The sequence below is a fragment of the Hypanus sabinus genome, chromosome 26 (assembly GCF_030144855.1).
Source record: "Hypanus sabinus isolate sHypSab1 chromosome 26, sHypSab1.hap1, whole genome shotgun sequence".
NCBI classification, from domain to species: Eukaryota; Metazoa; Chordata; class Chondrichthyes; order Myliobatiformes; family Dasyatidae; genus Hypanus; species Hypanus sabinus.
In genome coordinates, this window is record NC_082731.1 from 30032226 (window position 1) to 30046360 (window position 14135).

The 14135-nt window shown below is 43.1% G+C and overlaps 1 protein-coding gene across 1 annotated transcript in view; it reads left to right on the forward strand.

The window, feature by feature from the left end:
• The window catches only part of ipo4 (importin 4), an 81136-nt gene that overhangs the window by 19765 nt on the left and 47236 nt on the right, over nucleotides 1-14135 (forward strand). Inside the window, exons 8-11 of the mRNA XM_059950729.1 lie at nucleotides 3377-3478; nucleotides 6922-7005; nucleotides 13076-13237; nucleotides 13850-13903. Coding sequence (XP_059806712.1) covers nucleotides 3377-3478; nucleotides 6922-7005; nucleotides 13076-13237; nucleotides 13850-13903 — 402 coding nt within the window. The remainder of the gene's footprint in view (nucleotides 1-3376; nucleotides 3479-6921; nucleotides 7006-13075; nucleotides 13238-13849; nucleotides 13904-14135) is intronic.

Below are 14135 nucleotides of genomic sequence, written 5' to 3' on the forward strand. Positions count from 1 at the left end.
GACTCTCATCTCCTATCTTTTTTCCACTTCCTTTTGAATGCCTCATCTCTTCCTGCCCTGATGAGCCACTTTCTTTTCTAGTCTGTTTATTTCTATGGTATAACCGATACTCCTCATACTCCTTTTCCTCTCTCAAGTATTTCATCTGTTCAATCTCTTCTTTCATTTCTCTCTTTGCCTGTTCCACCTTTATCCTTTCTGCCTGTATCTTCTTCCATATCGCCGCTTTTTCCTTCTCGTATTGTCTTTTTTTCCTCCTCATTATCCCAAACTTGTACTTCTCCCTGCATGATTACTGTTCCCGTCAGCAGGGGGCACTGTTTAGGGGTTCCTTCCTCATTATAGGGAGGGGGCTTTTCTGTTTCTTTTGCATCCAGGTACGGAGCTGAAGCCAGCTTCTCACCGTACCTTCCTCTCTCTAACCGGCTGTTTCTCCAGCTCCTTAGTGTCTTCTTCGCTTGTAATCAATATTCTACCTGTCCTCCTCAGCTTTTCTCCCTCCGTTCTGAAGAGTTTTAGCACTTCCATTTCTCGTTCTCTTTTTTGCCCTCTTTTCTTAGATTTATCTTTTGGTTTGTAATTTTTAATTGGTCCCTCCATTTCTTCGCACAAGCTTACATCAAACGTTCCTTCTCTTGGCCACTTTGTGACCAGGTTTTTGGTTCTTTTTTCCCATTTTTCTGAAGTTTTTGTGATCTCATATTTATTTATCGGGAATTTTTTGCTCAGAATCTCTACTGCCTTTCTTTTACCTGTCATGTTGTTCTCTCTTTTTAAGGTATTTCAGAGATTCACAGTTAGTTTACAGGATAATATTATTTACTCTAATTCTATGCCTGGTCTGTCGTCTATCTACCAGCGCTTTAAACTATATATTGGACTGTCCTTGTTTCTGTAACCCCCTGGGTCACCTCAGGCTCGCTCAGCTTGTTCTTGTCTAGGGGGAGCAGCCTTCGGCCCCGCCAAACTGGGTAATCAGCTGGTGTGGATGCTGTGTGATGTCCCTACCTCGCCCAAAAACAGACAGTACACCATAAGCGATTAAATGAGTACAATTTATAAAGGTTACTATAACTAAGTGATTAATAATGATACAGTATATATGAAGAGAAAAAAATAAAGAAAAGGCGCCAAACTTGTCAAAGTCCAAACCAATTCTTGCACAACCGTTGGAGCTCAATTACTGAAGTCTTCTGGCCACCATTCGATCCACTCCGAACTCCTCGACTCGCAGCTCAGGACCCTCCGAGTGGTCAACCAAGCACATCTAGCTTCATCCTCCGTCCTCGGAGTACTTCCTGGCCTCGGACCCCCGCTTGGGGTCTGTTCCTCGCCCAGCTTACAGCATTGCGTCCTCTCTCTCGACCCCCTCGCGCCAATCTGCCCAAAAGCCCGTCAACAAAAGCTTACAGACTCAGAAGAAAGAACATTAATCCCCATTTGGTTTACAAAATACCATTCTCGTTATCAGTAAATTTTAACCCAAACAAGCTTCCAGCACTCTCTCGCAACAAAGGAGCATTTCTGCTTTTAACAAAACAAAGAAGCCATTTTGATTACATACGCAGTAACAAAGAGAAAAAGAAGAAACCCCCTTTACATTTCCTATTCTGTTCTTCCCATACAGACCTCTATTCAGAGCGGTATCCACAGAACTTGCTCTTTGCACCTCGTCCATTCAGACCTTTATCTGACCCTTAAGGCGGTATCCACAAGGATTTTCTCTATTTTCCCTTTCCCTGCCCGTTCAGACCTTCGTTTTATACGAAGCAGTATCCACACAGATTTACCAACACCACATGGAATTTTTCTTAACTTCTTATTATCTTATTTGTACTTACCCTCACTGCAGTTTTCTTGATCAATCCTCTGAGCCTCCTGTTAACCCCCAATTTTGCCAGATTCTTTGGACCGGAGAGACACTTCGGCAGTGGTTCCACACTTCTGAGACTCCAAGACTTCCCCAAAACCAACAGAATTCTTAGTCCAAGTTGTCGCAAAAAGTGCTTACCTTTTGTTTGGGTGCACCCTTAATTCTGTTAGCCTTGTGGGGGTCCCTAGAGGACTGGGAAGCGTCCCCAATCTGCCATTTCCTTTCCGCGGGTCTCTTTCCAGTCCTGTTACAGTCGCCAATTTTGTCGTGGCTTCTCGTGCCCCACAAATGACCAGGAGACGCAGAAGATTCTTCAAGAAGGGTTAAACTTTAATTTGCAAATCAAAGCTGAGACAGTCGGTGAGCTCGTCGCTGATTGCCTACCGATCCTTGGACACGGCATTTTTTATAGCAGTCTCCTGGTTTAGTTGCATTAGCATATCCAATCAGTCTACAGTTGCGTATCACAAGTACATCGCCTCTATCGTTTCTACCCATTGACTTAATCATGTTCTAATCTACATCTCTTAGCTACCTCTCATTAACACACCATTGTCTTCTACATTCTTAAGATTTCATTCTCCTAAATTGGATACATGCATAGCAAATACCAAGTTTCAAATTGACCACATAGTTTTGGTTACACAGCAAACAATCTCAACTTTTATACTCCAATAATATCAACTACACTCACTTCTGCCCCCAACACTAGAATTTTTGGCATACTGGTAATGTCATCCACAGTGAAGACTGCTACAAAATACTTATGTTCATCCCCCATTTCTTTGTCCCCCATTACTACCTCTCCAGCATCATTTTCCAACAGTCCAATATCCACTCTTGCCTCTCTTTCCCTTCCATTATTGCTTTTTTAAATTGCTTTCTGTTGTTTTTTAAAAGCTCCCCAATTTTCTAACATCCCACTAATCTCCCATTTGCTCCTCTATTGAATCCCTTTATCACTACTACACTACATTCCGCGCCCCCCCACCCCACTTCCTTTCTAAAACTCAGTGCCAGAGACCCAGTCGCTGCAGGTTACCCCAACAATTTGTCTTTTACTTTGTTATTTGGCTAATCTGAGCTGGTTTTCAGTATAAACTGACCACAACTTCTCTGTGCTTTGTCTTTTATTTCTTCATTATTATAACACTTAATAAATGACTAACCAGCAAGTTTCATGCCTCATTTTTGACTTCTAAAGAACCTTTGGATCACAAAAGCACCAGGATCTAACGAGGACTAAGTATACTTTAACATTAGGAGGGGAAAGGAGAGAAGGGGGTGGGTGCTCAATCAGATCCAGCAGTTTGTTCCTAAGTAGTGGTGGTCACTGGCATTCTTTGATTACCCTTACCTGTAGGTGGCATTGTTGAGCAGTTTATCAAGAAGCAGAAAGTTATCCCAGCTCGGCTTTCCTCTGCACCTACCACTGCATTATAGGTATACAGTCTTCACTTTGCTTTCTGCCACAACTGCAACTCTCTCCCTCTATTCCTACAGGATCAGGCCAGTGAGGCTATGGAGGTCTTCAATGAGCTGATGGAGAGTGAAGTATCAATCATCGTGCCATATCTGTCCCAGATCGTCCATTTTTGCCTGGAGGTCAGTGCAAGAGCCAGCGGCTGTGAATTTTTGTTGGCTCTGTGCCTCTTCTCAGTCCTTCTTGTCCCACCTTGGGTTATGGTTCCATCGGCTCCAGCAATGTGCAGCATCTCACCCTTCTGCCTATCCATGTCATGTAAACAGTGATCAAACTCTTCTCTAAGGTGAAGTTGGGCTGACAGCAATGTGAACAGTGATCTGAGTGGGCGTGTTTGACAAGCCAGTGTAGAAGCCCGTTGATGCTCCCTGCCAGTGGAATGTTCGATTGGACAGTACAGAGGGAGCTTAAATCTGCTTCACTGGCTCTGAATGGAGCAAGCACCTCTACAACTAGTGCAGTGCCATGGGAACTACAATAATTGGATGCTTGATGAGGGACCATAACCTGATCAAATTTTGTTAGAAGACTCAAAGTGTTTTGATTCATTCTGAAACCAAATCTTAATAAAGAATTAAAAGGTCCTTAATCTAAACAAACCAAACAGCAAAGCTATTAGATCTAAAGTTGTCAAGGTAGACAGAAAAACTGATAAAATATATTACAGTAAGTCAGTGTCAACTAGCATTTTAAAATTAACTGTTTAGTCTATAACAAATATATGTATCTCTTTTATACTGGTGATGCAACAGACAAAGTCGTCCAGCTATGGGAAAAGGGAAATTAAAAATGGTAGTACATCAAAGTAAAAAAAGAACCAAGAAACTGATCAACACAGAGAAAGTGAAATAGGAAAGGATTTGATTGAGAACACAAAAAAGGCTGTAAAAACTTACAGGTATGTAAAAGTGAAAAGATTAGCTGAAGCTAATATGGGTGTCTTACAGGCTGAGGCAGGAGGAAGTCTATCGAAGTAGAAAGGACATTAAACTACACTTTAGTATCTTCCTTCACAGAATCCTCTAAGAACCTCTCTGAAATAGTGCAGAAGAACAGAGCAAGAGAGAGTAAGGGGCTAAATGAAATTACTGTACGATTACACACAAATATCACTATGATGATTATACGCTCTAGTATTAATTGTTTGGTGCAAATAAAGTATAATAATTAGTGCAGTATAATAATAGTCCCTTATGAGAGGCTCATCCAGAAGATTAAGATGCGTGGGTCCATGGTGAATTGGCTATTTGGATTCAGAACTGGCTTGCACATAGAACACAGAGGGTAGTGGTTGAAGGGACCTATTTGAACTGGAGGTCTGTAATTAATGGAGTTGCGCAGGGATCTGTGCTGGGACCTCTGCTGTTTGTAATGTATATAAATGATCTGGGTGAAAATGTAGATGGGTGGATTAGTAAGTTTACAGATGACACCAAGATTGGTGGAATTGAGGATAGTGTAGAAGTCTTGCACAATACAGATCAGTAACAGATATGGTCTAAGAAATGGTATGTAGAATTTAACAGACACAAATGTGAGGTGTTTCCCCTCAGTAAGGCAAATGCAGGAGATAGCAAAACCCTTAACGGTGTTGCTGAACAGTGAGATCTTGTGGTCCAAGTTTATAGCTCCTAAAATGTTGCTGCACAGGTCGATCTGGTAGTTAAATAAGCCTGTAGAATGCGTGCTTTTTGTTTGAGGTATTGAGTTTAGGAGTCAAAAGGATATGTTGCAGCTTTATAAAACTGGTTAGGCCCCGTCTGGAGAATTACATACATTTCTGGTTGTTCCACTGTAGGAAGAGGATGCAGAAGGGGTTTACCAAGATACTGCCTGGGTTAAAGGACACGAGGCTGGATAAACTTGGGTTTCCTCTAGAGTGCTGGAGTCTGAAGGGAGATCTGATAGAGGTTGACATGATGATGTGAGGTGTAGATGGAATGGACTGAGAGTATCTGTTTCCTAGGGTTGAAATGTCTAATACCAGAGGGCATGCATTGAAGGTGAGGGGGTCGGTTCAGAGGGGGTGTGAGGGTAAGGTTTTTCACTCAGAGAGTGCCTGGAATGCTCTTCCTGGTATGGTGGTAGAGGCAAATACATTAGAAGCTTTTAAGAGATGATTGATGTAAGGAAGATGGAGGGATATACAGGTTGTGTAGGTGGGAGGGATTAGTGTTTGGGTGTTTCTTGGTACAACATTGTGGGCCAAATGGTCTGTGTTGTATGATTACAGAAATTAATGGGACTGGCAGCCTATATATCGCCAGGGCATGATTACCTACATCGCAAGGTTTTGAAAGGGGTGGGGACAGCGGTTAGTGGAAGCACTGGTTGTTATGTTCCAAAATTCTGGAGGTACTCGCAATTCCCATGGATTAATCCCATTAATTAAGCAAGGCAAGAGAGAGAAAGAAGGGGTGCTTCAGATCAGTTAGCCTGGCATCAGCTATTGCATGAACTGAGGTAGGTAGAACTGAGCAAGTGGTAAAAGGATATTAAGTAGAGCCAGTGTGGATTATGAAAATTGAACAAGGCTTAACACATCTGTGCAGAGATGGGCAGTTGTATAGGGCCGAATTGGTAATGGAAACCAGTGAATATGGCATATGTGGACTTTCAGAACACCTTGGATAAAAAGAAATGGAACAAAATTTGAGCAGCTGGGACTGGGTAATAAAGGGGCCTAAACTAAGGAATGGTCTAAAAACCAGTGTGTGGGTACAGTAAATTTATTTACCTGTAACATTTTCTGGGATGTCAGGAAATCAGGACTAGTACCATTCGTCTCCTGCTCCAAGACCTTTTATTCACTTGTCTTAATGTCTCCGGAGATAGCACTGGCCACCACAGATGGCAGTTCTACGAGTCTGTGGTGGCCAGTGCTATCGTGTTTGCTGTTGTGTGCTGGGGCAGCAGGCTGAGGGTAGCAGACACCAACAGAATCGACAAACTCATTCGTAAGGCCAGTGATGTTGTGGGGGTGGAACTGGACTCTCTGACGGTGGTGTCTGAAAAGAGGATGCTGTCCATGTTAAATGCCATCTTGGACAATGTCTCCCATCTACTCCATAATGTACTGGTTAGGCACAGGAGTACATTCAGCCAGAGACTCATTCCACCGAGATGTAACACTGAGCATCACAGGAAGTCATTCCTACCTGTGGCCATCAAACTTTACAACTCCTTCCTCGGAGTGTCAGACACCCTGAGCCAATAGGCTGGTCCTGGACTTATTTTTCCACTTGGCATGATTAACTTATTATTATTTAATTATTTATGATTTTATATTGCTATATTTCTTCACTATTCTTGGTGGTGCGGCTGTAACAAAACCCAATTTCCCTCGGGGTCAATAAAGTATGTCTGTCTGTCTGTCCGTTCCATGACTTGGAAATAACTTCTCGTTATTTCCAGAGATCTACCTTGGATGTACTCTGTAAATGTGGCTGTTGCTTACCCATTGGCAATCTGGTTCCCAAGATCTGCCTTATACCTGCTGTGCAAATGTGGCCGTTGCTCAACCATTGGCAGTTTCTGAGGATACTGTTTATTTCTGCTCCACTAGATTGCAGCAAACCCAGTGCTGGGGGACAACCTCCGGGTAAAGGCCCTGTCGTGTGTGAGCTTCCTCATCAAGCTGAAGGCAAAGGTGAGAAGGATTTTGGATATGCAGTGCCTATAACAAGTGTTCACTCCCCTTGGAAGTTTTCATGTTTTATTGTTTTATAAAGTTGAATCACAGATGACTTAATTTGGCTTTTTTGACGCTGATCAAAAGAAAAGACTCTTATGTCAAAGTGAAAACATATTTCTACAAATTGCTCTAAATTTATTACGATTATTAAACACAAAATAATCGATTCCATAATTACTCACCCCTTCAAGTCAGCAATTACAGCCTTGAGACTGTGAGGATAGGTCTCTGTCAGCTTTGCACATCTGGACACAGTAATTTTTTCCCCCATTTGCAAAATTACTCAAGCTCTGTCAGATTGCACAGGGATCATGCGTGAACAGCCCTTTAAGTCCAGCCAAAAATTCTCAGTTGGGTTGAGGTTTGGACTCTGACTTGACCACTCCAGGACATAAACTTTGTTGTTTTTAAGCCATTCCTGTGTAGCTTCAGCTTTATGTTGGGGTCATTTGTTTTCCAGCAAGACAATCTCACAAGTCGCTGTTCTGTTGCAGACTGCATCAGGTTTTCCTCCAGGATTTCCCTGTATTTTGCTGCATTTATTTTACCCTCCACCTTCACAAGCCTTCAAGGGCCTACAGCAGTGAAGCATCCCCACAGTATGATGCAGCCACCATCTCACTTCACAAGTAGGGATGGTGTGTTTTTGATGATGCGCAGTGTCTGGCTTACGCCAAATTTAGTGCTTAGTCTGATGGACAAAAATCTCAATTTTGGCTTCATCAGACCATAGAATCATCTTTCAGCTGACTTCAGAGTCTCCCACATGCCTTCTGGCAAACTCTAGCTGAGATATCCTGTGAGTTACCCCCTCCCCCAACATTGGGTTTCTCTTTGCCACTCTCCCATAAAGTTGCATCTGGTGAAGCATCCAGGGAACAGTTGTTGTATGCACAGTCTCTCCCATCTCTGCCACTGAAACTTGTAACTCCTCCAGAGTTATCATTGTCTCCTGTTGGCCTCCCTCACTAGTCCCCTTCTTGCACAGTCACTCAGTTTTTGAGGATGGCCTGCTCTAGACAGATTTGCAGCTGTGCCATATTATTTCCATTTCTTAACTATACTCCAAGGGATATTCAGTGACTTGGAAATTTTCTTGTATCCATCTCCTGCATACAATAACCTTTTCGCAAAGTTGCTTGGAGTGTTCTTTTGTCTACATGGTGTAGTTTTTGCCAAGATACTGACTCACCAGCAGTTAGACCTTCTTCTTCTGACTTTTAATGGTGGTTGGCACCTCTAACTGGACTGGAATGTGGTGTAGAGAGTGGGGAAATAATACCCCTACTAGTTCTTTATCCAATGAAAACTAAATTACCCCAAAAAAGCCTTATAAACTATAAATAATGAAAAAAAAATTGTGGTCACTTCCATAATTTAAAGTTTTTAAAATGAAAACTATCAATCCCCAAAACTAATAGTGCAGCCTGCAGTTGCTTTCTTTCAACCTTGTATGCTTCACACTGTAAAATATTGTGCTCAACTGTTTCATAATGATGATAAAACCCACACACCCCAGAGTGATGTTTTCCAACATGATACAAGGAATAATTAAGCATGCCCAACTCTAAGTAGAGTCAATATATTCCTTCCCTGGTTTTAATCCCTTCGCCCATCTACCAAACGGTTTTTTGTATTCAGTAAAGGTCTTTCCTTTTATGCCTATTATCCCACATTTTGCCATAATCCCCTAATTCTTAGCCCCACCAGTCCCTTTGCTTCTGAATTGCTAAGTGGAATGTCTATATCCACAGTTTTTTTGGCTAAACAATCAACTTACTCATTCCCTTCAAAACCTCTATATGCAGGGACCCATAAGAAGAGGACATGTAAACCAATACTTTGAATATGAAATAAAGTTTGAAGAGCTTCCAGCAGTAAATCTGACCTACTGCTAGAATGACCTGTTTTAAGACTATCAAAACTGAAAAAGAATCTGAACAAATTACAATTTTGCAAGAACAGATTTCCTCCCCCCACTATAAGCCCAAAATGATGGCAATCAATTCTATTGTGTATACTGATAACTAGTTAATAAGACATTTTCTTTATTGTTACCTGTAATTCAGGCACAAAAACAGCTACACTGACAATCCCAGTTAAATTACCGTTTGATCCATCAATAAAACTAGTTAACATATCACAATAGTTTTCCTTAACATCGGTGAACCAGCAGACTCTCAGGCACATCCAAATCCTTGGACTTCGTAAAATCATGCAACCTAAAATCAACAGAAGTCTTGTAAAAAACCAAAGTGGGATTACCAAAAAAGCTACAGTGGGACATATTGCAGAAACCAGCAAAACCATGTGTGATAAGAACTGAGCCACCCCAAACTAAAAAAACATTCTTCTTGTGATGTTCTTAACAGTCTCCCAACACACTTTTAACAGGGTGATCATTCCTCTGCCCCCCAAGTTAATCCAGTACATTAATATCAACTTCAACCTCCGCAACTGTAAGGGTAATTGTCCCATTTCGGATAGTAAATCCAAAACAGGAGACAACTTTACTATACCACCACAGTCTTGTATCAATGTGTTTGTATCAGATCCATAAGTCACACAGCGATAATCAAGGTCTGATCTAATTGAACAAATATAAATGGTCAACAGAGATTGTCATGTTGCACCACAAGAATATTTAATGCCCCTAGCAGTTGGACCTTCCAGGTATGGGTATATGTTTACTACAATCAATTGAAATACCTTGATCACACCAGATGATCTCCATTAACTAATTATATGACTTCTGAAACCAATTGGTTGCACCAGTGATGATTTGGTGTGTGGTATTAAAGGGGGTGAATAATTATGCAATCAATTATTTTGTGTTTTATATTTGTAACTAATTTAGATCACTTTGTAGAGATCTGTTTTCTTTGACATGTAAGTTTTTTTCTGTCAATCAGTGTCAAAAAAAGTCTAATTGAATCCACCATGATTCACTGTTGTAAAACAAATAACACATGAAAACTTCCAAGGAGGCTGAATACTTTTTATAGGCACCGTAGTTCTATCTTCTTCCATAACTGTTTTAAAACCAATCGAATCACGGTGTCTGTGCTTCCCCCAACAACGTGTTGACCACTTGCTCAGCCTAGTAGTACTATTTCTACAAAAATGGTTTGCCATTGCCTTCTTCTGGGCCGTGTTTTTACAAGTGACCCTAACCATTATTAATATTCTTCAGAAACTGTCTGCCTGGAGTTAGTGGTCACTTGTGATATGTACCAGCTGTTCATATGATCATCCACCACCTGCTCCCGTGGCTTCATGTGACCCTGATCAGGGTGGGGAGGGGGTCTAAGCAGGTGTTACACCTTACCCAGGGGTGGCCTGCAGAGGAAAGAGCACCTTACACCTCCTTTGTTCAGGACATATTTCTATCCTGACACCTCCCCAGATAATATTAAGAAAGTTAAAATCCCTTTGATTATAATCCCATTGTTTCTGTGCCTACCTGGAATAATTACATATTTGTTTCTCTAATTCTCATTGGCTCTTGGTGGAAGAGTATAATCCTATCAAAGTAGTCACCCATTCTTATTTCTGTGGCTGTACTGGATGACCCCTCCCCCACCAGGAATGGCCTATAGTGGTTCTATGATGTTCTTCTTAACCAGTCATATCACTAGCCTTACTTCCATCCACTTGTTCATGCCAGAAGCCTCGATACCCTGGAACATTGGGATGCCCTAGTCTGCCCATCCCTCGACCATGTTTCCATGCTAACAGTAATATCCCTTCCCATGTGCCGATCTTTAACTGCTTTAACTAGCTTTAACTTCTACATTTGTTTCAACTTTCTCATCTGCTACATTACTCCTTGGTTCCCAGACCAGTTTAAACCCTCCCTCGTAGGAGTAGGAAATCTTCTTGCCAAGATATTGGTCTCCCTCCAGTTTAGGTGCAACCTGCCTCTGCTTGACTAATCTGGAGTTTTTTGAGGATGTAACTATGAAAATGGACAAGGGAGAGCCAATGGATGTAGTGCACCTGGACTTCCAGAAAGCTTTTGATAAAGTCCCACATAGGAGATTAATGGGCAAAATTAGGGCACTTGGTATTGGGGGCAGAGTACTGACATGGATTGAAAATTGGCTGGCTGACTGGAAACAAAGAGTAGCGATTAACTGGTCCCTTTCGGAATGGCAGGTTGTGACCAGTGGGGTACCGCAAGGTTCGGTGCTGGGACCGCAGCTGTTTACAATATACATTAATGATTTAGATGAAGGGATTAAAAGTAACATTAGCAAATTTGCTGATGACACAAAGCTGGGTGGCAGTGTGAAATGTCAGGAGGACGTTATGAGAATGCAGGGTGACTTGGACAGGTTGGGTGAGTGGGCACATGTATGGTAGTTGCGGTTTAATGTGGATAAATGTGAAGTTATCCACTTTGGTGGCAAGAACAGGAAGGCAGATTACTATCTAAATGGAGTCAAGTTAGGAAAAGGGGAAGTACAACGAGATCTAGGTGTTCTCGTACATCAGTCAATGAAAGCAAGCATGCAGTGAAGAAAGCTAATGGCATGCTGGCCTTTATAACAAGAGGAATTGAGTATAGGAGTAAAGAGGTCCTTCTGCAGCTGTACAGGGCCCTGATGAGACCCCACCTGGAGTATTGTGTGCAGTTTTCGTCTCCAAATCTGAGGAAGGACATTCTTGCTATTGAGGGAGTGCAGCGTAGGTTCACAAGGTTAATTCCCGGAATGGTGGGACTGTCATATGTTGAAAGATTGGAGCGACTGAGCTTGTATACACTGGAATTTAGAAGGATGAGAGGGGATCTGATTGAGACATATAAAAGACATATTAAGGGATTGGACATGCTGGAGGCAGGGAGCATGTTCCCACTGATGGGTGAGTCCAGAACTAGAGGCCACAGTTTAAGAACAAGGGGTAGGTCATTTAGAACAGAGATGCAGAAAAACTTTTTCCACCACTCTCTGCCCCAGAAGGCAGTGGAGGCAAAGTCTCTGGATACATTCAAGAGGGAGTTAGATAGAGCTCTTATTGATAGCGGGGTCAAGGGATATGGGGAGAGAGCAGGAACGGCGTACTGATTGTGTATGATCAGCCATGATCATAGTGAACGACAGTGCTGGCTAGAAGGGCTGAATGGCCTACCCCTGCACCTACTGTCTATTGTACAGGAGACCCCAGTGATCCAAGTAGCTGAAGCCCTTCCTCGTCCACCAGCTCTTCAGCCAAGTGAAGAGCTGCCCTCCTATCCCTCCCCTCACTAGCATTTAAAGTAGGCAGTAACATTGAGAATGCAACTCTATTTCTTGTATTTTAAATGCCTACCTAATCCCCAAATTTTAGTCTCTTTTCTCAAAATTTTCTACATTCACTCAGAGAGATCTTGATCCTGGCACCAGAGAGGCAGCACACCATCCTGGAGACACACTGGTGGCCAGAGAAATGCCTGTCTGTGCCCCTGTTTCTGGGGTCCTCTGTCACTACCCTTCACCTTGGTCTTTACCCTCCACTGGTGCACAACAGAGCCAGTCCTAGTGCCTTGGCTGTTACTGATTTCTCCCAGAGCCATTCCTCGCAACAGTATCCAAAGCAGTATGCTAGTTAGAGAGGGGAACAGCCACAGGGGCTCCTGCACTATGTGCCTGACCCTCCCAGGGTGGACACATCTATCAGGCTGAATTCACAGTAAGTCCAGTTGCCCTTCCAACTTATCCATGTGGTCTGAAAGAATCTGCAGCTAGGCAAGTTCCTGGAGATGTGGTCATCACGGACGACTCTTCAATGCTTCCTGCTCTCTCACATCTTGAGCAGGAGCCCACTTCTCCACCGACTGCCATTACTGAAGTTAGTGTTTGGATAAAAGAAAGAAAAAGGAAAAACCTAGCCTTAATCACTGCACCTTTCCACTGCTTAATCTTGGTGAAGCCTCGAGCACAGCTGCTCTTCCTGGGCTTGGGTCTGAAGACTCTCCCATTGAGCACCTCAGGCCAGGTTACCACGTTAAAACTCAGTCTGTAACTTTGCTGCCACCCAACAGGCGATCATGAAGCAGAAGCTGCTGCCCAGTATCCTGAATGTGCTATATCCCATCATGTGTGCAGCCCCGCCAGAGGGTGAAATGGATCCCGAGGACCTGGACCTAGATGATGATATTGAGGATGAGGTGGAAGCTCAGACCCCAAAGCACTTTTCAACACAGGTAGGTGGGATGGCAGGATGAAAGGAGATGACAGAGGGGTGTGTCACACACTGCCTGAAGGGAAGTACTGGGGGAAAGAAGCATTACCAAAGGGCCGGGACTGGGAAAAGGATGGTTCTGAAGAGGGGTGACTAGGGTAGGATTACACTGGGGTGGGGGTGCCTTGGGGAATGAATGGGATGGGATTGGAGAAGAGATAGGACAGATGGTGTACTTGGTAAAAGAATTAGTTTTCTTGGAGGTGAGATTGAACTTCATCCAAGTTTAACTCATCTTTCATTCTTGACTCCGTTATCTCTGTAAGCTGATACATATTACCCAACAAGAACAGGCACACAACCTCTTCTGGTGCCTTGAGTGGGATTGTTTTCCAGTAGGATGGTGTTGGATGTCTCAGCCATGCCGGTGGAATGTTTGCTCCCCCTTGTCTCTGATTTTTTTTCCTGAGCTGGTGTTCCGAAGGCATCGGGGAACTTCTTTCCCCATTTTCTGTAACTGCACTCAGATAATGGAACCGTCCTTGCAAACTTACAGCAATAGTGACCCGGGCCAGACTAAGAGGGGTGCTCTGGATCTACCTACAGTTTGAAATGTCCCTCTCCTCTTCCCCAGGTGATCGATATGCTGGCTCTACACTTGCCTCCAGAGAAGCTTTTCTCCCATCTGGTGAGTTCAGCCTGACAATGAGGAGGTACGGGTTAGGAAAGGGCAGCTCGGCATGAGGGATAGTGTGGGTGACAACTCATTCTAGTCACCCTTTGGTCAGAATGGCAGCAGCAGAAGTTGGACAGGACTGGAAGAAACATGGCAAGAGGGGAAGGCTGCTAAAGGAGTGATAGTACAACAAATGATATTTGTTGTACACAGGACCCCGCTGTGGGAAATAGAACAGCACAGT